This window comes from Polypterus senegalus, chromosome 4 (assembly GCF_016835505.1).
Source record: "Polypterus senegalus isolate Bchr_013 chromosome 4, ASM1683550v1, whole genome shotgun sequence".
Classification (NCBI taxonomy): Eukaryota; Metazoa; Chordata; class Cladistia; order Polypteriformes; family Polypteridae; genus Polypterus; species Polypterus senegalus.
Window position 1 is genome coordinate 251,010,664 of NC_053157.1, and position 23,564 is coordinate 251,034,227.

General features: G+C 41.4%; 1 protein-coding gene across 1 annotated transcript in view; it reads left to right on the forward strand.

Annotated features, from left to right (window-relative positions):
• LOC120529041 (tripartite motif-containing protein 16-like) overlaps window positions 1–23,492 on the forward strand; it is a 33,503-nt gene extending 10,011 nt beyond the window's left edge. Inside the window, exons 3-8 of the mRNA XM_039753102.1 lie at window positions 3,220–3,453; window positions 4,472–4,631; window positions 7,185–7,237; window positions 8,143–8,182; window positions 16,323–16,828; window positions 23,118–23,492. Coding sequence (XP_039609036.1) covers window positions 3,220–3,453; window positions 4,472–4,631; window positions 7,185–7,237; window positions 8,143–8,182; window positions 16,323–16,828; window positions 23,118–23,492 — 1,368 coding nt within the window. The remainder of the gene's footprint in view (window positions 1–3,219; window positions 3,454–4,471; window positions 4,632–7,184; window positions 7,238–8,142; window positions 8,183–16,322; window positions 16,829–23,117) is intronic.
• The last annotated feature ends 72 nt before the right edge of the window (window positions 23,493–23,564 follow it).

The following is a 23,564-nucleotide window of genomic DNA, read 5'->3' on the forward strand; positions in this document are numbered from 1 at the left end:
CTATCTATCTATCTATCTATCTATCTATCTATCTATCTATCTATCTATCTATCTATCTATCTATCTATCTATCTATCTATCTATCTATCTATCTATCTATCTATCTATCTAAAAAAGAAGTTGTCAGATATCAAAGTCATAGCCCACCATCTGAGTGCCATATGAAAGCTTATTAGGGTACAGAGAAAAAAAAAATAGGGACACAGGGGGAAAAGCATGAAATATCAACATTAATCTAATGTCCACTTTAATCACGTAGTTTATTTTGTCATTCAAGTAGAACATCATAAACTTCATCTTAAAACTGTTTAATTTATTAGTTTCTCAAATCCCATCGTAACTAAAGTAGCATGTTAAATGCTTTGTTTTGTATGTGATCTTCTATGTGCTCTATGTGTGTGACTCAATATGTGGGCTTTCTCTTCCTCCAACAGGACACAGAATCCATTACATTTGTGATATTACACTTCTCTGAATAACTAAAATATTAAGATATATATGTGATATAATTTTCATGATGATAGGAGTTAAAGCATGTTATTAAACATGGGAACACAATATCGCAGTGATTGTTCATGTCTTACGCAAGATGCTTGCTGCACCATGCGTGACCTTCGATGAAATACTTTATTTCAGCAGTACCGTCTCTCTGAAATGTACTAACCCCCAATTCCTGTCCTTCCTTTTCTTTCTCCAAATACCCAATCGCCACACAATCAGCTCTGTAATAGACGTTAAGCCATCTGTAAGCTTAGAACGCCAATTCTTCAAAATTTTTAAGGAACGTTGAAATATCTTCATGGTACTTGTTTAATTATTTTATCCATCTATCCTTGCAGTGTCACGCCAGCCCCAGAAAGAATACAGCGTGAGGCAGGAACAATCCGTGAACGCAGCGGCACCGTGTCCTCACATGTTTAATTATTAACAATATTGATTATATAAATGAAGTTAAAGTTTTATCTGTATAATATATCCATCCATCCATTTTCCAACCCGCTGAATCTGAACACAGGGTCACGGGGGCCTGCTGGAGCCAATCCCAGCCAACACAGGGCACAAGGCAGGAACCAATCCAAACCAAGGGTGCCAACCCACCGCAGTCTGTATAATATAATAAACATATTTTGCTGCATTTCATCTTAAAAATGATATCGTCATCATATGTAAATACGCGCTTTATAAAGTGGCTCAGGTTGTGTAATATTATAACTGTAGTGTAAGTTTACAGTGAGGTGATTGTACTTAGAAGTCCTAACAGGTCTACAAGGAGCACTTGATGGACTGATTGAGTGCATTTATACTTCTTTATAGTTTATAGTTCTTGGGTCCGTACAGGAAAGGCTTTGAAGCGTTTGTCATATGAGAGCAGTTCAATAGACAGCATGGCTGACGCAACGTGTGCTTGATGCTGTATACCGATAATTCTCTTTCCCAGCTTCTGTAGATCTTTGATTCCCCACTCAGATACAGTGATATAAATACTCCGAGTGGTGCAGTGAGAGTAATATGGAAAAAGATGATCCACTGTGGCAACCCCTAACGGGAGCAGCTGAAAGAAGAAGAAGAAAAAGGTATACCGAGAGTAACAACACTAAAACAGCTATTGTATTTAGAACAGTTTGACCATTCTGTGGACCATTAAATTATTACTGGTTAATTACAATCAGATGCATTACACTAATAAACAATATGCGGTTAATTTGAGTGTATTTATAAAGCTGCGTCAGGGATGTGGATCTGAAAAAGAAAGGATAACCACACAGGAAAGTAGCACTGCTTTGACGCTGGGTACCGCCAGTCTACAAAATTGAGGGGGGAATTTGTGTATGGCAGGGTATGAGGTACCGTGGAAATGTGCGTGGCTTTACGCCAAGTTTAGGTTTTATACATCGCGATTTAAACGTGGAAACACTCTTACACAACATTTCTGTGTGAACGCATCGTTTATACATGAGGCCCCAGATCACTATGTCACTATTGCTCCTCAGCTTTGTACCTAAGTCTTTAAATTGTCCTGCAGAACTGCTGGTCTGTTCCAACCACTTAAAATTGCTCAAATACAACTGAACACATTCGATAATGACAAGTGGATCCTTCCTTTCCTGCTCTGGCCAGGTGCCTATCCATGCAACCAGGGAGATTTTCCGCATGTGTACCAAAAGGCAAAATACCATATGAGACTCTCTGTATCTGGAGTAAAGCTTCATTTAAATTCGCTAATAAATAAATCCGACAATTTCATTTCATCCTCATTCAAGGAGCTGGTTAGGATGTGACCTTTAGGGCTTTTCATCCCTGCCTTCTATCACAGAGTTACCTGAGTCACTGTCCAGATGTGTATTATTCTAAAAAGAGCAGAACACCTCCAGCTTTGGAGTTGATTATCCTGGACAGCATGCACCTTTTACCTCACATTTAATTCCCATATAGTAACGCCCCACCAGGTGTCATTATACAATTACGAACCATAGTTGTAATAGAAAATTCATTAGTAATAATGCAAAGTTCATACAGTAAATGAAGCAGAAATACATCAAACATGGAAATTAGAAAGGGTAAATAAGAAAAGAGTTCATAAAATGAAATGAAATCTGAAGCCCCTTGACCAACACCTAGACCCTCTTGTTTAATATCTCCATCTCACAGGTCTGACATGTTGACATCTGACACCCTAAACTAGAACACAGCTATTACACACGAGTTTCCAGTCCAGAAATTCTTTTATTTTCACACAATTACCTTCTAACACACACATTTACTCCTCTATACAAATACATTTTGTTATTCTTCCTCTTCTTTATTCCTGCTGTGTGTTGTCCTTTTCAACTCCTAACACCGAGGCAGAGCAGGAGATGCCAGACTTTTATATGAACTCCCAGGTCAAATGGAGTCCTCATAAGACAGTAGAGGTGTCCCCAGCAGCTCCTGCCAATGGATCTCATTAAGTCTTGCAGTTTCCTTAATAGGAGCATCAGCAGAGTGATGATGTTATCTGGCATAATGGAGGGGGAGGGGGGTTTCTTGGGATGGGAGGGGGCATATTGTCTGGGAGGCGGTCTGCAACTGATCTTCCTTCCCTTCTGCAAATAAAGTACCACCAGTCACTCCAGCCAATTCAAACTGCCCTTCACAACATCAAAATAGCAACAAATGTGCCTTGTGATTGGTTATTCTTATCAGGTGACTCAATTGTAACTCTTTATCCTATTTATTCAGATGTCTGTAAAAAGAGACATGGAAGAAAATAAGAAGAGCTTCACTGCTCTGATAAGGTGCATTGAGGAAGCCGACAGGAAACTGACTGAGAGGATCAGAGAACAAGAAAAGAGAGAAATGGAGAAGGCTGAAGAAGTCATGGAGCAACTGAAGAAGGAGATTGAGGAGCTGAAGAAGAGAGAAGCTGAGCTGAAGGAGCTTTCAGAGACCAAGGACCATCTCCACTTCTTACAGGTGAGAGTGATACTTCACAAGGAGTCTGATCAGACTTGGGGGTGTGGGACCAGAGAACATTTACAGAGAAATTTATAAGATCTGAGAAGTTTTTACAATGTGACAAGAACAGGTCATTCAGCCATACACAGATCACCTTTTCATATTTCCTTAACATTTCAAATATTCTGTTTACAAATATCTCAAAGTTGATAACTTCATGTACATGACAGACAGATGACTCTACAGCTGTCCGTGTGAAAAAGTGATTTTTTTATGAAATGTTAAAGGTGACATCTAATTAAAGATGGTCCCAACTCTTTTCCAAGGCCACGTTCTGATGTCTCCATCCTTAAACTGATGAGATTCAAATCCTTCAGCATATCCTTACAGCTCAGACCCCACAGTCCAGTCTCGTCTCTCATCTCTTATCTTTCTCGTGTGTTTTCATCTCACATTAAACATAATAGTCCTGATGTCGACTGTGTTTAGTACAGGTTAGGGAGATTCTCTTCTTGATTTACACTCCACACATGGTGGGCATTACATAACTCAACATCCTCTTAGCTTTCTCTACTTTGTATGGTTGATGATGGTGATGAAGACACAAAGGCTCCCAGGATTTCCTCACAAGTTATACTTCTGAGCTGCTGACCGTCAATTGTATAATCATATTGAAGAGCTTTCTCCCTAAGTTTGTTAGTCTTTAAATTTAATTTAACTAAGTTTGTCTCTGTCCCTGTTTTGTATGCCAAGTCAATTCTCTATCCACCAGACCACTCAATCCCTTTATCTTGACTCGCCTCTCATGGAGTCCTGCGTGAAGGTTAAGGCTGATAATCTCTGATGTTCCACTACACTACATCAGATATTCTCTCATAAATAACCAACAAGTCAATGATAGGAGTTCTCACCATCTAAACCCAAGCTGACTGCCCACCACACTGATCCTTAATTCAGAAGACCCCATCTTATCAGCATTACTTACTTTTTAATGTCTCATTTCTGAAATCTCGTCTCCTCTTCTGTCCTGATTCAGACTTTCTCACCTCGCTGTGTCCTTCCTGCTGATGGAGACTCCCTGAGCTTCACTGTCACCCCTAATTTCTCATCTGAGGACCTGAGAAAGGAGCTGTCGGGTCTGAAAAAGAGTCTGGAAAAGATCAGCCAGTGGGTCATCATGACAAGGACCCCATCAGGTACAGAGTCTGGTGACATTGTGTTTGTCCATTAGGAGGACCAGAGTGACAATAAGAGCACACTGAAGAAGGCCTGCTCTTTCACATTAATCTGTCATCCTTTGTTGTTAAGTATTTTTTACTATATAGTGTCTTTCACAGTAATTAGCTGAGTGATAACAAACTCTCCAAATAATCAGCTGTGTTTAATCAGTTGTTTTAGAATTTTAAGTTGAAATGTTATACTTTTTCCATATACCCTTTTAAAAAGTTATTTTTTTACTTAACTTTGGGATTCCTTTTATTTCCTTTGCTTTGCTCAACTTAAGATTGAAGAACAGAAATCTGTTTTAAATGGCTAAGCCGGCTCAGAGCCCAAATGAATTGTTTATTTGAGAACAGAGAAGACGTTAATGGAATCAAATTGAGCTCAGCGTCAGTGCTTTATAATACCCGAACATCTCAATCGGCTCCTGCTGTCTTCAGTGTCCATTACATTCTGCTGGATGGAGTCCACATTAAAAGTTCACGTTCATCCATTTTCAGCTGTGCTCCCCCTGGGCTCTCGTGTTTTATATTCCTGCTGTTGTTAGCTCAGAAGTCATGTCTCCCAACAACATTTAAAAGGATTTTACAGAACAAAAGGATTTTATTTGATATATTTTGGTGGTGAAGATAAGCAAATTGGAGGACTGTGTCAGAACTCTGAGATACTTGAGGACCACCTGAACATTTCAGTGAGTGCAACCTCAGAGTAAAACACACTTTATAAATTATGAGTTACGTATATTTACACATAAAGCTAGCGATTTGTTTAAACACAAACTAAAGTCAAGCAGCCAAAGGCACAGGGTCCATCCCGGCCGTCCACCACATGAGACATATACTGCATGTGTGTATTGTGAAAATAAGCTGAGAGAGTGGGCATGAAGAGTTGGGGTACCACCCTGAAATACCCCATTTAATGATGAATATGAAATAAAAACCACAAAGACGGAGCACAATGATGACGTGTGCTGCAAACAAAGGCTGTCAAGTTAAAGTCACTTGTGAGTCGGAGCTCCGTCTTCCTCAGTCACAGATCTGTAATGAACACCCACTTCTGGTGACATTTTATAGTGGTGTCCCAGAAGAGGTGGAGCTTAATTAGCAGGCTCTGGAAGTGACATCACTCGTCTTGTGGCCTGTGAACTCACTGACTTGAAGACATTAGCAGGAGCAGAACCCTCTCGACTCAGGGTGGGATGTCTTAACTAGATGGAGCCCTGAAGATGTCGCCAAACTGTACCTGCTTGTCAATATTTATAAAATACAGTATATTTATGACATTGTATGTCAGCACAAACGCCAAGCCATGGGGTTCAATGGACCCTCTGTAGATGTCAGTGATCAAATTGTGCTGAAGTAAAGGTTAGGGCAAGGGGATAAAGCCATTTGTAAAGCTTTGAGTGGTCCCAGCAGCATAGCAGCCTCAAGAAATGAGAAATGGAAGAAGTTTGGAAGCACCAGAACACTTTCTAAAGATGACCAGTCTGAATAACTGGGAAGCAAGAGTCTTGACCAGGGAGGAGACCATAACTCTTTTGGTCACTACAACAGAATTTCAGAAGTCATCTGCTGAGAAGAGAGAAACTTTAGGAAGGACGGCCAAGCGCTCCACAAATCAGGAGTTTATGGTAGAGTGGCCAGTGTGATATCCCATGTAGTAAAAAAGCAGCCCCAGCCTCAACTCTGGACATCTGATAGTTTATGAGCTGAACAGGATCAGCGGAGAGATGAGACACAGACTAAAATTGAAGGTGCAAGTTTATTTACAAGAATGCTGAAGAATAGAAATACAGTCGAGTCAGGCGGGCTTTGATGTATTGTTATTCAGCACTGACACTTCTTCAGAAATAAATATACCAAAAAAAAAAAAAGGAATTATATGGTGTATTTACAAAAACAGTGCACTCCTACAAAAACTACACACACTCCAACAATGAAGGTGGTCTTCCTTTATCTTTGGCTCAAAAAAAAAAAAAGAGAAAACAAATGAATAAGAAAAAAACAAGTGTCTGCGTATAAAACGCAAAACAATGACAGCAATCCCAAAATCAAAAACTATCCCACCACCAAATAAGTATATATATACCTCCACCAAAAAGTATCACCAGGGGCCTCATGTATAACTATATGTACAAAAGAATATTTACAAAGCAGCCAACATCATAGCTGCTCCTCCAATAGCTCAGCAGTTCTCAATCCTACCTCACCTTTAGGTCCACTGACGACCTCTGATGGCCGGCAACTCCTTAAATATCACCGGCAAGATCATCCAGACAATCTGCTACTCCGTCTACCCTACTCAACTAGCCAGGTAGACGCTGGCACGTTCACGTCACGCTCCATGACACGCCCTGAGTAACTTTCTATTTAAACTCGAACCCCTGGCGGTCACGCGCGTGTAAACCCCCTATGGACTGCCAACGGCTATGCTGAGCTCAAGCACACCAGTTGCCAACTCACTAGTAAGTAAATTCAGTTACTGTATTTACAATACGGGATCCCCATCTCTGACTCTTTTCCTTTCAGGAGCTCCGCACCTTAAACCTCCGGCGCTTGGCAGGCTGCAAGAACACCAGCGTGTAAAACTGAACACGAGTGGAGGAGCCCGTACTGACCGGGATACAGCTCCACGTGTGCCCAGAGTCACCGCACCTCATGGCGTTCACCTGCTAGGCGGTCCTGAGTTACCACAACGGCGCCTTCAATGCACAAACGGTAGGCGCACTTCCTTTACGTTTCCATACATTTAACCTTATAAATAGCACTGATCAGTTTAAGACTTCTTTGACTTAAATTTTGTAATGTGCAGCGTAGGACATTACCACACCAGGCAGAAGAAACAGTCGAGTAAAAGACAAATGACAGCCTGAGAGCATCAAGGGAAAGATTCAATGATCTGATGAGACAAACATTGAACTTTTTAGACAGAAGACCAAGCAGGATGTCTGGAGACGACCAGGCACTGCTCACCACCCGCCTAATGCCATCTCTACAGAGAAGATGATGGTGACAGCATCAGGCTATGGGGACAGAGTGACAGGTCAGAACTGAAGGAAGGAGAAGTGCAGTCAAATACAGAGAGGACCTGAATTAAGTGTCTGAATACTTCTAGGAAGGAGACTTTTAAGATCTTTGATTTGTAATAAATGTGCAGACCTTCCTGAAGACCTGCGCTCACTGATGAGCACAAAAGGCACATTAATCCATTTAAAATTAAATCAACAACACGGTAAAGTGTGCAGAAAGTGAAGGGGTCTCAATACTCTCTGACTCCCTGTATATGTATTATTAATATGAATATTCAAATTGACATTCGGCCTAATTTGCCAGCTATTGTATATTTTATAAATGTTTTATTTTAACACCTCTGCATTTGTAATACGTGTTTAAAAGCTAAACTAAGATCCCACAATGCCATCTTCACAGTTTCCATTCTTCTCTTTTCTTTTTATTTTCAGCTCATGAAGCTCCAGTTTTCACCCTCCAGCCTCCTGAACCTCAGAGCAGAGACGACTTTTTAAAATGTGAGTTTGTGCTTTGACTGAATGGATCATCACAATAAAAATGATTGAAGTTTTAATAGAGCAGGACAGACTTAGGATAAGAAAGTCTGAGTGTTGTGTGACTGAAGGGCTGAGAGTGATGGGGGTGCATTATGGGATAGAGAGACTCAGGCAGTCAATCACCAAAGCCGTCTGTTGAACCCGAGTCTTGATGTGTTCAAAAATAGTAAAAAAGAGTAAAATAAAATCCACATCATGTGGTGCACTTACTTTTTTTCACATAACATTATTTACAGACACAGATAAAAGTGTTGCTTTAAAAATGAAGCACAATTGTATGTGAAAAAAGTTAAAGCTGAAGTCCTCGTCATCCTCCATTCTTGACTCCACAGAGCAGACACTTTGCTTTGAGTTCTCGACTTCACAAATTTTAAACATTAAAACAAATGAAAATGGCAGAGAAAATTATTGGGGGTCCTTAGAAGTTCAAAGACCTCATTAGACTCTTGTGACATCTCCAGCTGAATGATTCCTCTAATGAGTGTCACCGGGGTCTTCAGTCACTCAGTCAAGTCCTCACTCTGCTGTGTTGTGTCATTGTGCGCCTCACACTGAACGAGGACAAGAGAAGAGGAGGAGATGAAGAAGGTCACAACCAAGGGTGGTCAAGGTGAAGACTACAAGACCACCTCCACAGAGCTTCATGTTCCAGTGAGCACAGCTGCTAATATTCTCAAGATGCTTGAGGGTCAGCAGGACTGTAGCCCACCACCCTGATGAGACCACCGGAGTAAAGCTGACCTCAGATTAAACAGAAGGAGAGTTTAAATGTAGGAGAAAAAACAAGAAAACATCAAGAGAGACTCAGGCGGACCTCCAAGATCAAAGGACAACAGCGTCAAGTCACACCATCTGTTACTGTGTCAATGACAGTGGGCTCCATGGTAGAAGACCCCACTTCTGAAGGACACACACAGACTGGAGTTTTCTAAACAGCGTATTAATCAGCCACAGTGCTGGAGAAGAACCTTTGGACTGAAGAAACCAAATGAGAGCTTTATGGTGAGTCACAGCAGCTCTGTGTCCACAGAAGACAAAGCGACTCCATTAATGGTCTGAGGTTGAAGTGCTGAATCTGTGAAGGTCACAATGAAATCAGGAGATCATCAAGGTGTTTGGGAGCGAATGTCACAAAGGTGAGACCACCAAGAATGGGGGAAAAGAAGACATTGGAATGTTGTGAAGTGTCTGCTGTGAGCCCTCAACTGAATCCAAGTCAACATCCATGGAAAGAGCTGAACATCACAGCTGGGAGAAAAAAGGCCATCAGACGTCAAGACGAGTGGGCCGGGTGGGTAGTGAGAGGAGTAGAAGTGTCATCCAGAGCCACAGGAAGGTCTTGATGGCAGTTATTACCTCCAAATAATGAGGGACAAAACATGAGGTGAGGGTCTGAATCACTTTGTGTGAGCCATCGGAATTTGATTTATTGTTTCAAATAATCTGTGAAATACAAAGAAAGAGTCTGCTGTGTGGAATAAGAATGGCGGGTGACAGTCACTGGGGTCAGTTTACACTTATTGGACTGAAAAGTGGGATTCGTGTTTAAAAAGTGGAAGGGAACCAAAACTACTGGGGGCAGATCAGTGATAGAAACAGTAGAGAGACAGATGTGAAAGGCGCTATATAATATAGAGATATTAAAGTCACTATATACTGTAAGAGATGGGAAAGAAATGATGTGATAGATGGAGAGAGCAAAGAGAAAGACAGAATATGAAAGGCACTATATATCAGAAATATGAGAACTGCACTAAAATAATAAATGTGGTGAGGTGGTGAAGACTTTGGACTTCAAACTCTGAGGTTGTGGGTTCAAATCCCACTACTGACACCACTGTGTGACCTGAGCAAGTCACTTCACCTGCCTGGACTACAATTGGACAAAGAAAAGAAAAGGAAACAATAAAATCTCAGATGATGGGAGTCACCTTGGATAAGAATGACAGTCAAATAATAATAAGAGATGACAAGAAACACAGTAAAGAAAGAGAGAGAGAGAAAATGACAGATGGGAGAGGAACTATATAATTAGATACAGTAGATAGATAGATAGATAGATAGATAGATAGATAGATAGATAGATAGATAGATAGATAGATAGATAGATAGATAGATAGATATGAAAGGCACTATATGATAGATAGATAGATAGATAGATAGATAGATAGATAGATAGATAGATAGATAGATAGATTTAAAAAATTAGAAAATGCTGATTCTAACTTTTACTGAAATCATTTATGTGGTTGTGAAGTGCAACTCAAATTGGATTGATTGTAATATCTCAGGCCAGGTTTATTATATGAAAGTGTAGCCAGCAGAAAGCATTATGCGAGTGCGGTGTAACTGATGAGCTGTTCGTGATGGGTGTTCTGTGACCGGTGCATTATGGGATATTGAGAGTCAGGACGAGGAAGCACCAAAGCAGTCTGTTAGACTTCAGTCTCTTAAGTTGTCATGTGAACTCATGGAAAATAAAAATAAAATTCTGCCAGCTACATCATATCCTCCTCTAACAATAGTTTGACCTCCAGTTTCTTTTGTCCTTTTTTTATTGTCTTATTTTTTTCTTTGCCCTTCCTGCTGTTTTCTCTTTCTGTATTCCAGTGTCTGCTTTCTGATGCTTTTCTACTTCAGTCACTCCCTTTTAATATTGATAATAATAAAGCATTAATACAGCACATGACATTCAATAAAAGCAGCTCAGTGTGTTTCACATAAAAACACAATGTCCACCACCATTAACATACAGTGGTGTGAAAAACTATTTGCCCCCTTCCTGATTTCTTATTCTTTTGCATGTTTGTCACACAAAATGTTTCTGATCATCAAACACATTTAACCATTAGTCAAATATAACACAAGTAAACACAAAATGCAGTTTTAAATGATGGTTTTTATTATTTAGGGAGAAAAAATCCAAAACTACATGGCCCTGTGTGAAAAAGTAATTGCCCCCTTGTTCAAAAATCACCTAACTGTGGTGTATCACACCTGAGTTCAATTTCCTGATTACTGCCACACCTGTTTCAATCAAGAAACCACTTCAATAGGAGCTGCCTGACACAGAGAAGTCGACCAAAAGCACCTCAAAAGCTAGACATCATGCCAAGATCCAAAGAAATTCAGGAACAAATGAGAACAGAAGTATTTGAGATCTATCAGTCTGGTAAAGGTTAGAAAGCCATTTCTAAAGCTTTGGGACTCCAGCGAACCACAGTTAGAGCCATTATCCACAAATGGCAAAAACATGGAACAGTGGTGAACCTTCCCAGGAGTGGCCGGCCGGTCGACCAAAATGACCCCAAGAGCGCAGAGACGACTCATCCGAGAGGTCACAAAAGACCCCAGGACAACGTCTAAAGAACTGCAGGCCTCACTTGCCTCAATTAAGGTCAGTGTTCACGACTCCACCATAAGAAAGAGACTGGCCTGCAAAAACGGCCTACATGGCAGATTTCCAAGACGCAAACCACTGTTAAGCAAAAAGAACATTAGGGCTTGTCTCAATTTTGCTAAGAAACATCTCAATGATTGACAAGACTTTTGGGAAAATACCTTGTGGACTGATGAGACAAAAGTTGAACTTTTTGGAAGGCAAATGTCCCGTTACATCTGGCGTAAAAAGAACACAGCATTTCAGAAAAAGAACATCATACCAACAGTAAAATATGGTGGTGGTAGTGTGATGGTCTGGGGTTGTTTTGCTGCTTCAGGACCTGGAAGGCTTGCTGTGATAGATGGAACCATGAATTCTACTGTCTACCAAAAATCCTGAAGGAGAATGTCCGCCATCTGTTCGTCAACTCAAGCTGAAGCGATCTTGGGTGCTGCAACAGGACAATGACCCAAAACACACCAGCAAATCCACCTCTGAATGGCTGAAGAAAACAAAATGAAGACTTTGGAGTGGCCTAGTCAAAGTCCTGACCTGAATCCAATTGAGATGCTATGGCATGACCTTAAAAAGGCGCTTCATGCTAGAAAACCCTCAAATAAAGCTGAATTACAACAATTCTGCAAAGATGAGTGGGCCAAAATTCCTCCAGAGCACTGAAAAGACTCATTGCAAGTTATCGCAAATGCTTGATTGCAGTTATTGCTGCTAAGGGTGGCCCAACCAGTTATTAGGTTCAGGGGGCAATTACTTTCTCACACAGGGCCATGTAGGTTTGGATTTTTTTTCTCCCTAAATAATAAAACCATCATTTAAAAACTGCATTTTGTGTTTACTTGTGTTATATTTGACTAATGGTTAAATGTGTTTGATGATCAGAAACCTTTTGTGTGACAAACATGCAAAAGAATAAGAAATCAGGAAGGGGGCAAATAGTTTTTCACACCACTGTATACATGTACTGTACAGTATATAGATTTAAAGACATAGCCAAAAGCACTGGATTAAAAAAGAATCACAATTGTATGTGAAATAAGTTAAAGCTAACAAAAGTGCACAACATCCGCCATTCTTGTGGCACAGAAAAGAAACTTTGTGATTTATTCAGGACTTAACACATTGTAGGAATTAAACCAAAAGAAGATGGCTTGGACATTTTTGTGGAAGCCATTAGATGTTAAAAGACATCATTGAATAAGAATCAGTCCACTATGAGCATCACGGGGGTCTTCAGTCACTCATTCCTCACAAAGCTTTGCTGAGTCATTGTGTGCATCACACTGGACATGGATAAGAGAAGAGGAGGAAAGGAAGAAGGTCACAGCCCAGCATGGTCAAGGTAAAGGCTACAAGGCCATCTCCACAGAGTTTCATGTTCCTGTGGCCTCAGTAACTAACATCAAGAAGTTGAAGGTCCATTGGACTGTAGCCAAACACACTGAATGCTGCTGCAGATTGAAAATGGACCCCCAATGGAACAGAAGGAGAGTTTCAGTGGTGGTGAAAGAACAAAGGCAAACATCAGGACAGATTTAGGCTGACCTCCAAGATCAAAGTACAGCAGCTTCAAGTAGCTCCATCAATCACTTACTGAATGACTACGTGGTAGAAGACCCCACTTCTGAAAGACAGACAAAAAATAAAATAAATAACTGACTGAAGTTTTCTTAAACACATGTTGACAAGACACAGTGCTGGAGATAATCCTTTGGACTGATGAAACTAAATGAGAGCTTTACAGTAAGTCACAGCAGCTCTATGTCCACAGAAAACAAAATGAGTGTTCAAAGATGAAACACGAAACATGGAGGAGGCTCATTAATGTTAGGGGGCTGCTGTGCTGAATCTGTGCAGGGCACAATAAAATGAGAAGATCATCAAGACATTCCAGAGCAAACGTCACAAAGCTCTGTCTGAAGTGCAGATCATGGATCCTGCAGAACATACAAGTAAGACCACCCAAATATGGTGGAAATCACATTGAAATGTTCTCTAGTGGTCTGCTATGCGCCCTAAAATGAATCCAAGTCAACATCCATGGGAAGAGCTGGAAGTTACCGTTGGGAGAAGAAGACCATCAAAGGTCAAGAAGAGTGGGCCGAGTGGTCAGTGAGAGACACGGGAAGTGCTTGATGGCAGGTCTCACCTGAAAACAGTCAGTTAGAGAACATTAGGTGAGGGTCCCAATAATTATATTCACGCCATTGTCATTTATTTTATTGTGTACATCTGAAATTAAAAGTAAAGAGTCTGCTCTGTGTAATAAAGAATGGCGGATGACAATCACTCTGGTCAGTTTACACTTATTTGATAGAAAATTGGGATTCTTGTTTAAAAAGTGGAAAGGGACATAAACTACTGGGGGCATGTCAGTGACACAAACAGTAGAGAGACAGACGTGACAGGTGACATATAAAGATATAAATAGGATTCATTCAGCAGACCATCATGGCCGTGGTGGGTTTCCATTGAAGTGATTTTGAACACAACATTGTCAGACTGGTTTATTCCAGTTCAGGCTGCAGTGTGTTAAGTCAGGTAATCACAACCACACAAGGCCAATTCAGAGTCGCCAATTCACCCAACATGCACGTCTCTAGCTTGTGTAAAGAAAACCAGGAGTGACACGAGGAGAACACGCCGACCTGACAAAGACGACCACTGGGCACCAAATTCAAAGTCATGAAGCTGAATCTGTGAGGCCGAAGCTCAAAACCTCTCGGCCATCATGCTGTCCTGAATGGAGTTTTAACAGTTCAGTTCCTTTTCTTCACGTTTCTTATTATTCTGATCCCAAATCTTTTCATTTTAAAGTTAATTTCATCACCTTTATCCCTTGAGCAGCTTAAGCAAACTCCATGATGATTTTCTTCATGAACTTCACATCTCTCAGTACTCAATCATAGTCTTGTTTGCTGGCCAGTAAATCATTGAGCTGTCAGTTTGTGTTGAAGTGTGACAGTGGATTGATTTTAAATTAAAGAGTTGGACTGTGACAATAAAAGTGTCATTTAATAAATACAGCGGTCCGTGTGGACAGTCCAATACAACTCGGACCTCAACGGTGACCTTGTGCTCATAATGATGGTGCTGATCAGGGCAGCCACAGTTGTGTGCTCACTGCTGATGTGTTGTTTTTCTCTGTTAACTTTGTCTTTTGTAACAATATGAGGATTACAAACACACAAGATCAGCTCCTGTCTACTGGGATTGGACTTCATTTCTCCTTCACTGATTAAGGACACTTTCATACGATTTTAGCATTATGAACCTCCGACTGCAGACTCGGACTCCCAGCCAGGTAACTCCCACCTGAAGAGGAGATGGGGGACACGTGCAGGGTCTCTTGTGGGGTTCAGGAGACGCGCTTGTCGAGTGCGCCTTCAATTTATCAACGTCAGACCACTGAGGCCCAAAACAGATGAACTTCATCTTCTTCTCGGCCCCAGTAAGGATTATTCTCTCTGGTCAGCGTATTGCTGTGTGGACACCTGGCTTACTGCATCAGTTCCTGACTCCACATTAGAACTGCTGGAGTTTCTGCTTTACAGAGCAGTTAGAGATGCTGATCATCACAACAAGTCAAAGGTGCTGGAGTCTGCTGCTACATTAGTATGTTTGTGTGGACTCCCACCTCTCAGACTGTCTCTGTGTCAGCACAGGTGCCCCTCAAGGCTGTGGATGCCCCCCTACTTTACTCCTTGTAACCCAAAGACTGCAGGTCCACTGATCCTTCAGTTAAATCATTAAGTTCACTGATGACACCACCATTATTGGTCTAATTACTAACGGCAATGAAGCACCTTCTAGAAAAGAGGAGTCTCGTCTTGTGTCTTGATGACCTTCAACACCCTGCTGCTCAAGACCCCCAAGAAAGTGGAAATGGCCATTGACTTTCACAAACCGCAGTCACAACCTGTAACACTAGAAATGAATGATTCAGCAGTCAATATGGTGGACTCCTTCAAAGTTCTGAGCACAACAATCACAGACACTCTCAGCTGGGACATGAACACCACCACATCACTAAGAAGGCACAGTGGCAATTGGACTTCTTACGCCAGATAAAGAAATTAAATATTTCACAGCCAATCCTCGTTCAGTTTCACAAAGCCGTAATTGAAAGTGTAATCACATTCTCCATTGGTGTCTGGTTTGGTTCACCAAAGTTACACTCCATAAATAAACGAGAGTGTGTGGTGAAGTCTGCTGTGCCTCTCCCAGCAGTGACTTAGCCATCTTCTTCATGTGTTCTGTCAGAGACTGTGTGTGTGTGTACAGTGTGAGGACATGTGTGTGTGACACGGGAATACACACTACACACTCACACTCTCACTAGCACATCACTATCAGCACATAATTGGATTATTCTACATCTTGGTATGAAGTTTGTCTTTTTAACTTCATCTCTTTCTGTTGTTTGTCTGTGATGTTGTGTTCTGTTATAAGGAGCTCCAAATCTACAAAGTCAGAGTCCTGCACATGAAGTACTGGAAAATAAAAGGGATTTGGATTTATTGTGATTTGAGAATTTTATTTTAAATCCACACAGATTCTGTTCAATCAGATGAGCTCTTTACTATTAGTGTCTGTCAGCACACCTCCTGATTGGTTCTTGTTAATTGTCTATGTTGAGCTCCGCCCCCAGTCCCGTTACACACTCCCAGATTTCCTCACTCGTTTTCTTTTCTCTCCTTTCAGACTTCTGTCCCCTCACACTGGACATCAACACGGCACACAGAGACCTCCATCTGTCTGAAGGGAACAAGAAGGTGACACGTGAGGGGACAAAAGCTGAATATACTGATCATCCTGATAGATTTGACTGGTGGCCTCAAGTTCTGTGCAGAGAGGCTCTGACTGGGACTCGCTGTTACTGGGAGGTGGAGTGCAGTGGAGACTTCATGGAGATTGGAGTCGCATATAAAGGACTAAGCAGGAAAGGAGGGGGTGATGAGTGTGGCCTTGGAAACAATGACAAATCCTGGTGCTTGCAATGCTCTGATTCCCAGTACTCTGTGCTTCACAATAACCAGGAGACTGAAATCAGCTCCCCCTACAGCCCCAGAATAGGTGTGTATCTGGACTGGCCTGCTGGCTGTCTGTCATTTTATAGCGTCTCACACACAATGACCCTCCTGCACAGGTTCAACACCTCCTTCACTGAGCCCCTCTATCCAGGGTTTTATCTTGATCCTCACTGCAGTGTAACAATCAGCCATCTGACACCATGTGACCACTGACCAGTACCCTCCACCAGTCACTTGATGTCCCCACAAGCGCAGGTCCTCTTTGCGTTTGTAGTTTTGGGTGAAATTAAATTTACAGGATTTTAGCACCTCTGTGATTGAATTTGTGGATGACAATGCGGGGCGAGTGCGGCTGTCAGGGTCTCCATTATTATTGGGTTTAAGGAGCCAATCAGGTGTGTGTGTCATAGTGTGTCACTAAATATTATATCTAAAACTAATTAAGATTTAAATGAATTAAGAGCAAAATAAGGGAGACACGATCACACAGTCACATGACCTTCAGAGCTGACAGGTGAGCTGATTCTTCTGTAGCCAAACTGCCCCCTCTAGTGGCCACTCTCAATATTAAATGAATGGCAAGGCTGATGGGAGGAAAGATTTGGGTTTGATCAAATGGATATTTAGTGGAGATTTCTTAATATTGTCATTAGCTTTAAGGACAGTGCAGCTTTGTTAGGTTATGGAAGATTCTCTATGAGAAAAGAACCTTTATTTGAATTAATCTTTTTAATAATCGTTATGTATTAATAAAATACAAATCTAATAACTGTTTACATTTTGTATAATAAACTCCCAATGGTGTTTAGTGAATAAACAATAAGGATGACTGACATTTGTCAAATCTGCTCCTCTGTGACCTTCTGACTTGTCACCACCTCTGGTCACAGCTCCTGTGTTGTCTGATCTGAAGATATAACACTCCGTATTGATGATCCATTTCTTAATAGCGCTGGAAAAGTCAGAATATGCTTTTTAATTCTCAAGACAATGGGGTGAGTAACAAATAAGATGTTGATTTGGATTGAATATTTGATTTGTAAGTCTAGCAGTGAAATCGATCATTTAGACCCGAGCAGTGCTCTCCATTCTTCATCTGAGTGTCTGCGCTCTGTCATGTGTCCTGTGTGCCCCTCTGTGTCCGCTGTGCCCTCGTATGCCCACTCGAGCCTGACCCCGCCACACATACACTACTGTGATGTTCAGTTACTAATAAAGATGGACATTAAATGGTGAATTTCACACTCATGGACACCACAAGAAGTTGAAGTGCATTGAGGACTGAAGTCAGCTGTGATGTTTCATTTTGGGTTTCACTTCTGCCTTAAATGAGTTTCCATTTTCTTTAAACTTTTTGCTATTTTTATGAATTGCTTTGTAAATGGATTTGGTTTTGTTGTATGTATGGTGTGCTGATGTATATTTTGTTTCTAAATCTTGTATTTGGTTAGTTTTGTTGTTCCTCATTTCTTGTGAAGCCCAGGGGGGCGGGGCCACTTGACACTGCAGCTGCAGCTCCGCCCCCAGGAGTATTTAAGAAGAAACTGCTCTGGTTTTGGTTTGTTGGATTTTGGTCACTTGAGGTTTTTGTTTTATTACGCCTGTCTTATTTGTAAGCATATTTTAATCCTTTAATTTTTAAAATAATTATTTAAATGTTCAGTAATGTGTGTTTGATGTTATTGTGCCTGAGATATTTTTGTTTTTATACATTTGATGTGTTGATGAATATTTTGTTTCAATTATGTATTTTGTTTGTTTTGTTGTCCCTCGTTTTCTTTTTTGTGTTTCTTGTGTGTTCTTTGTGGAGCCCAGGGGGGTGGGGTCAGTTGACATTACAGGTGGAGCTCCGCCCCCAGGGGTATTTAAGAAGAAGCTGCAGATGAAAGAGCCGCTCCAACACTGGGCTCTGTCCTGTCTGGTGGGCTCTGCTTTACGTTTTGATGTTTGGTGGTCCTGTTGGCCTCCTGCTCTTATTTAGCTTTGTTTGACTTTGATTGCTTGAGGTTTTTGCTTTTTTATGCCTACCTTTTCATTTTCTTTTTTGTAACCATATTTTAATGCTTTCTTTAATTTTTAATATCCATCCATCCATCCATTGTCCAACCCGTTGAATCCGAACACAGGGTCACGGGGGTCTGCTGGAGCCAATCCCAACCAACACAGGGCACAATGCAGGAACCAATCCCGAGCAGGGTGCCAACCCACTGCAGATTTTTAATATCATTTAAATAAATCAGTAAGCTTGTTTGATTTTATTGTACCAGAGACATTTTTGTTTTCTGTATTTACATTTACTCACTTAGGAAACACTTTCATCTAAAAGACATTACAAGTAATAAAGGTATATTGAAACTCCAGCGCTTTCTTTCTTTCTTTCTTTCTTTCTTTCTTTCTTTCTTTCTTTCTTTCTTTCTTTCGTGACAGTGGTCAGAGCCTTGCATGAGTGCTGGCGTCGTAGTGGCTGCGGTGATGCCAGTGACGTCATGGTGCCAGTGTCCCTCAGAGTCACGTGACGTTTGAAATGAGCCTCTGTTGTGGTGTGTAAAGTCTGTAAATTGCGTTCTCTATCTTCATGGTATTTAGCTCACGACTAAACAGATGACTTTAAACTCAGGACACTGCCATGTCGGTTAACATCAAAGTCAGTCTGTTCTCCTGAATTGTACCCATCACAGTGCCATCTGTTGGAGCTGAGCAGGAATTCAGGAGACCCTCCAGCCGTATTGATGATCTGATGGCCTGTGGAGTGAAAGGCACCAGGACTACATTGGTGTACAGCTTGGGAGATGAAGACATGCTGTGGTCCAAGCTGTAGCTGATTACTTTACAATCTGTGAACAGAAGGAGATGCTGTGGGACTGGAAATTACAGCCTGAGACAGGAGATGTTAAAACATTAGAAACTTTATTACTTTGAAAAACGGACGTAACTCAAACAAGATTAAAGAGTCTGAGCGAAGTCATCCATCATATTGACAGACAGCCAGTCAGGTGTACTTTAAAATTACGTGTTGTGAAACTCCCATTGAATTTTATAATAAATAGGCTTCATCTCAGAAGAAGAAGAGGAAGAGGACAGAATGACATCAGCAGAGGACACCAGCCACGTGCCACCGCTGTCATGAGATCGTCTGCCAAGCATCTCATGAACAACTTCGAGTGCTCCATCAACGCCGCCCTGCACATTCATCGTGACATCTTTAAGTTTCATAATCTTTTCCTAAAGACTTTATATATCCAGACTTTGCTCCCCACGTTGTGTTTGATGCTTTTCTCTACTGGTATTATTGCTCTTTAATTAATACCACACTGCTTTTAACTTTCTATATTTTGTCTTCATATCCAGGGTGATTGAGGTAATAAAGTAATTTGTGAAGAGCGCCTGGCGCAGTGTGAAGTGCCATATGATCCAAACTGCCAGGTTTATCGAACTGCGGACGAACAGCTCAGTCCAGTAATGAAGAGTGCGTTAAAGTCAAACATGTGATAAATGGCCGATAGCCGGGGATGTTGAGCCTTTGTATGTCTGAATATATTCTTGGAGACCAAAGGTGATATTTAGGTGTGAGATATATCGGAGACATCGCCCGTTGTTCGTGACTATGATAAGTAAGTCTCTCGGAGTGCTGGGGAGAGCGGACTGTGCTTGTGTTATTCAGACGACACTCATGTGTGTTAAAGTGGTGAGAATAACGTGCTGTGTGTACGTCTGTCATACGGTACTTGTGTGGTGAGGGTCTGTGTGTCTGCGTATGTCTCTGTCTGTGTGTGTTCATCTTAAAGTGCGACAGGAGACCAACCCGCTAATGAATTTGACGAGCACACTGACCATTAAAGAAAAGAGGTAAAGGGTAAGGAGATGGAAATCCCACAATAATACCTCGAAGTGACACTTCAAACATTTGCGCTTTGAAAGCTCGACACGGCATCGACACGTCAGTATTGAGCAGACCACCACTACTTGTGACCCCCTGGAATTGTGATATGGTCAATAAAAAGTGAAAGACTCCGAGGTCTGTGAACATCGATGGAAAAATGAGTTTCACCGCAGACAATGTAGACGTCTTAAACTAGAAGACAAACGTACAGTTTATATGTATAAAATCTGTGGTGTTGAAGTGAGTTTGAAAGAATTCACCCCAAGTGTCTGGAAACTTCTGACGTCAACTGTTTACAACCTCAAATTAGAAGAAGATGGGATGGGATGGAAAAGGCAAATGAAAAAACAGAGAAGCAGAGATTCTTAAATGTACTTTGACTTTGATTTCATGGCAGACAGTATGAAGCCAAGATATTTCATGTTCTGTCTGCTCAACTTCATTTCATTTGTTATTATACATTGTGATTTAAATAAAGTTCTTCAGACAAAAATAAAGGTTTGGGGACCGTCCCTGTATATTGTCGGCGAGACAATAAGCAAAAATGATGATTCAAAGTCTTGAAATACAGTGAATGAATGATTCAGACAAAATGTCGTTAATATCTACAGTAAATGACAAAACATGTGACAGGAAGTGGTTGGCAGTCTGGAAGGGGCGTCATCAGGGTTGGCCGGAAGTGATGTCATCAGGGATGGCCGGAAGTGACGTCATCGCGGCCATCTTGAAAACTCTGAAAGTTGATTTATTATTTCCTGTCTTGGTTTCTTTTGGCAAAAAGAGTTCAGGTAAGCAGTATGTGACAACCCCTTATCTCGTGATGTTTCACTCACCTTTAGGCTCTCTGACTGCCTCCTAATCGCACATGTGTGACAACATCTATTCCTGCATTTCAGGCCTGCAGCAGATTCCACAAAGTTGGGACGGGGGACGGGGGTGCAAATTAGGTCAAGTAATGAGGTCAAATAATTAAATAAGGATGGGATTTCAAACAGGAAATTGTAATCGTGATTTGTACCCATGAAAGGCTGAGTCTCTGAGGAGCGAAGATGAGCAGAGGATCTCCAGTTTCTCATCACACAAGTGAGAAAATGATTGAGATGTTTAAAAACAATGTTCATCAAAGAAAGAGTGGAAGGGATTTGCAAATCACTCCCTTTGTGGTGTGTAATATCATTGAATGGTTCAGCAATCAGAGGAATTTCAATGCGTAAAGCACAAGGGCAGACCACCTGTGACCTCTGACCCCTCAAACCACAGGCACTGCATTAAGGAGCATCACTCATCAGTAGCTGACTGAACCTCATGGGATGACGATGGATTACTTTGGCAAACCTTCGTCAAGCACTGCAACACGTAGTTCATCCACAAATACCGCTTTAGTCTTCACTGTACAATAATAAAGCCTCATGTTCACCATTTCCAGAAGTGGCATCGACATATCTGGGCTCAGAGGGGTCTGAGATGGACCATCGCACAATGGCAGTGTGTATTGAGGTCAGGACTCCAGATCTTTATTAGAAGAAATGAACGGCGCGTGCTCTGGACCATCCAGACAGCAACAAGTCCAAAAGCCTGCAGGGCCTGTCATGGTATGGTGTTGTGTCAGCGCACATTTATACTTCTATGATGGCAGCATTAATGTAGAAAAGTACATTGACATTTTAGAGCAACATGGCTGAGGAAGAAGAAGACGCGTCTACTGGGCTGGCCTGCCTGCAGTCCTTGCCTGTCCCAGTAGAGAATGTGTGGAGAATTCTGAAATGAGAAATGTGACAACGATGATCCTGTACTGTGGCACACCTTATGACGTGTTTGGAGGAAGAATGGGACAGAACAGCAACGGGAACGTCTCATCGCTTGGTATCCTCAGTGCCAAAACGTCTTTGATGTGTCGTGAGAAGGAATGGCGACTTTACAAAGTGGTGAAAGCTTTACTGACCCCACTTGTTTGGGATGTGTTACAGGTCTGAAATGAAGGAATGGATGAACATCAGAGAAAACATAAAATATCTTGGGTCTGTAATTAAATAAAATTCAAAGTACAATTAAAAATAACCGTGTTTTTATATATATATATATATATATATATATATATATATATATATATATATATATATATATATATATATATATAGTAAAAGACCCGTGAATCCTTCATATTCCTAAGTAATAAGACCACCATGTCAATACGGCACACTGCACACTGGTGAATGACCACTGGACTAATGCTTTCTGAATGTCAGTACGACCAGAAGAAGACTTTGTGAAGATTTCATTACATAACAGAATCCAAGTAAGAGAGACATTTCTGCAGTGCTAAACACCTTCTCTCCCTTTCCCTGAATTTCTAGAAGGTTCCTCAGCCGTGAAAACATCCTGGGTGCCCCAAGTCCCAAAGAAAGGGTATTCCTGTGACCCCAAGGACTTCAGACCAGTTGCTCTTACTTCATACATCAAGAAGACCTTTGAGAGGCCGGTCCTAAAACAGCTACGGCCTCTCGTTTCAGCACATCTGGATGGTCTGCAGTGTGCCAATCAGACATATATCAGTGTGAAAGATGCTGTCATCTGACTGCTCCACAGTCCTACTCTCACTTGGACAAAGCTGGCATCACAGTCATGATCATGTTCTTGGGTATCTCTATGGCCTTTATCATCATTCAGGCTTATCGACTATTGAAAAGGCTCAAGGCTATGCATCATGATGGACCCCTCAGGCTCCTGGACTACATTAACAACAGACGAGAGTTTGTGAGGGTCAAGGCCTCTGTGTCAGAACTGGTGGTGTGTAATACTGGAACACCTATGGCAAATGTTATGCTTCTCTTCTTGTTCACCCTCAACACAACAGACTTCCAGTGCAATCCCAGCACTTGTCACTGCAGAAATTCAAAGAAGACTCCTCCATCATTGGCTGCATTAATAATGGAGATGAGTCGAAGTACACAAGGCTTGTGAAGGTCATTGGCTTGTGGTGCAGGGAGAACCACATTCTAATTGAATATCAGCAGGACAAAAGTGTTGGTGGTG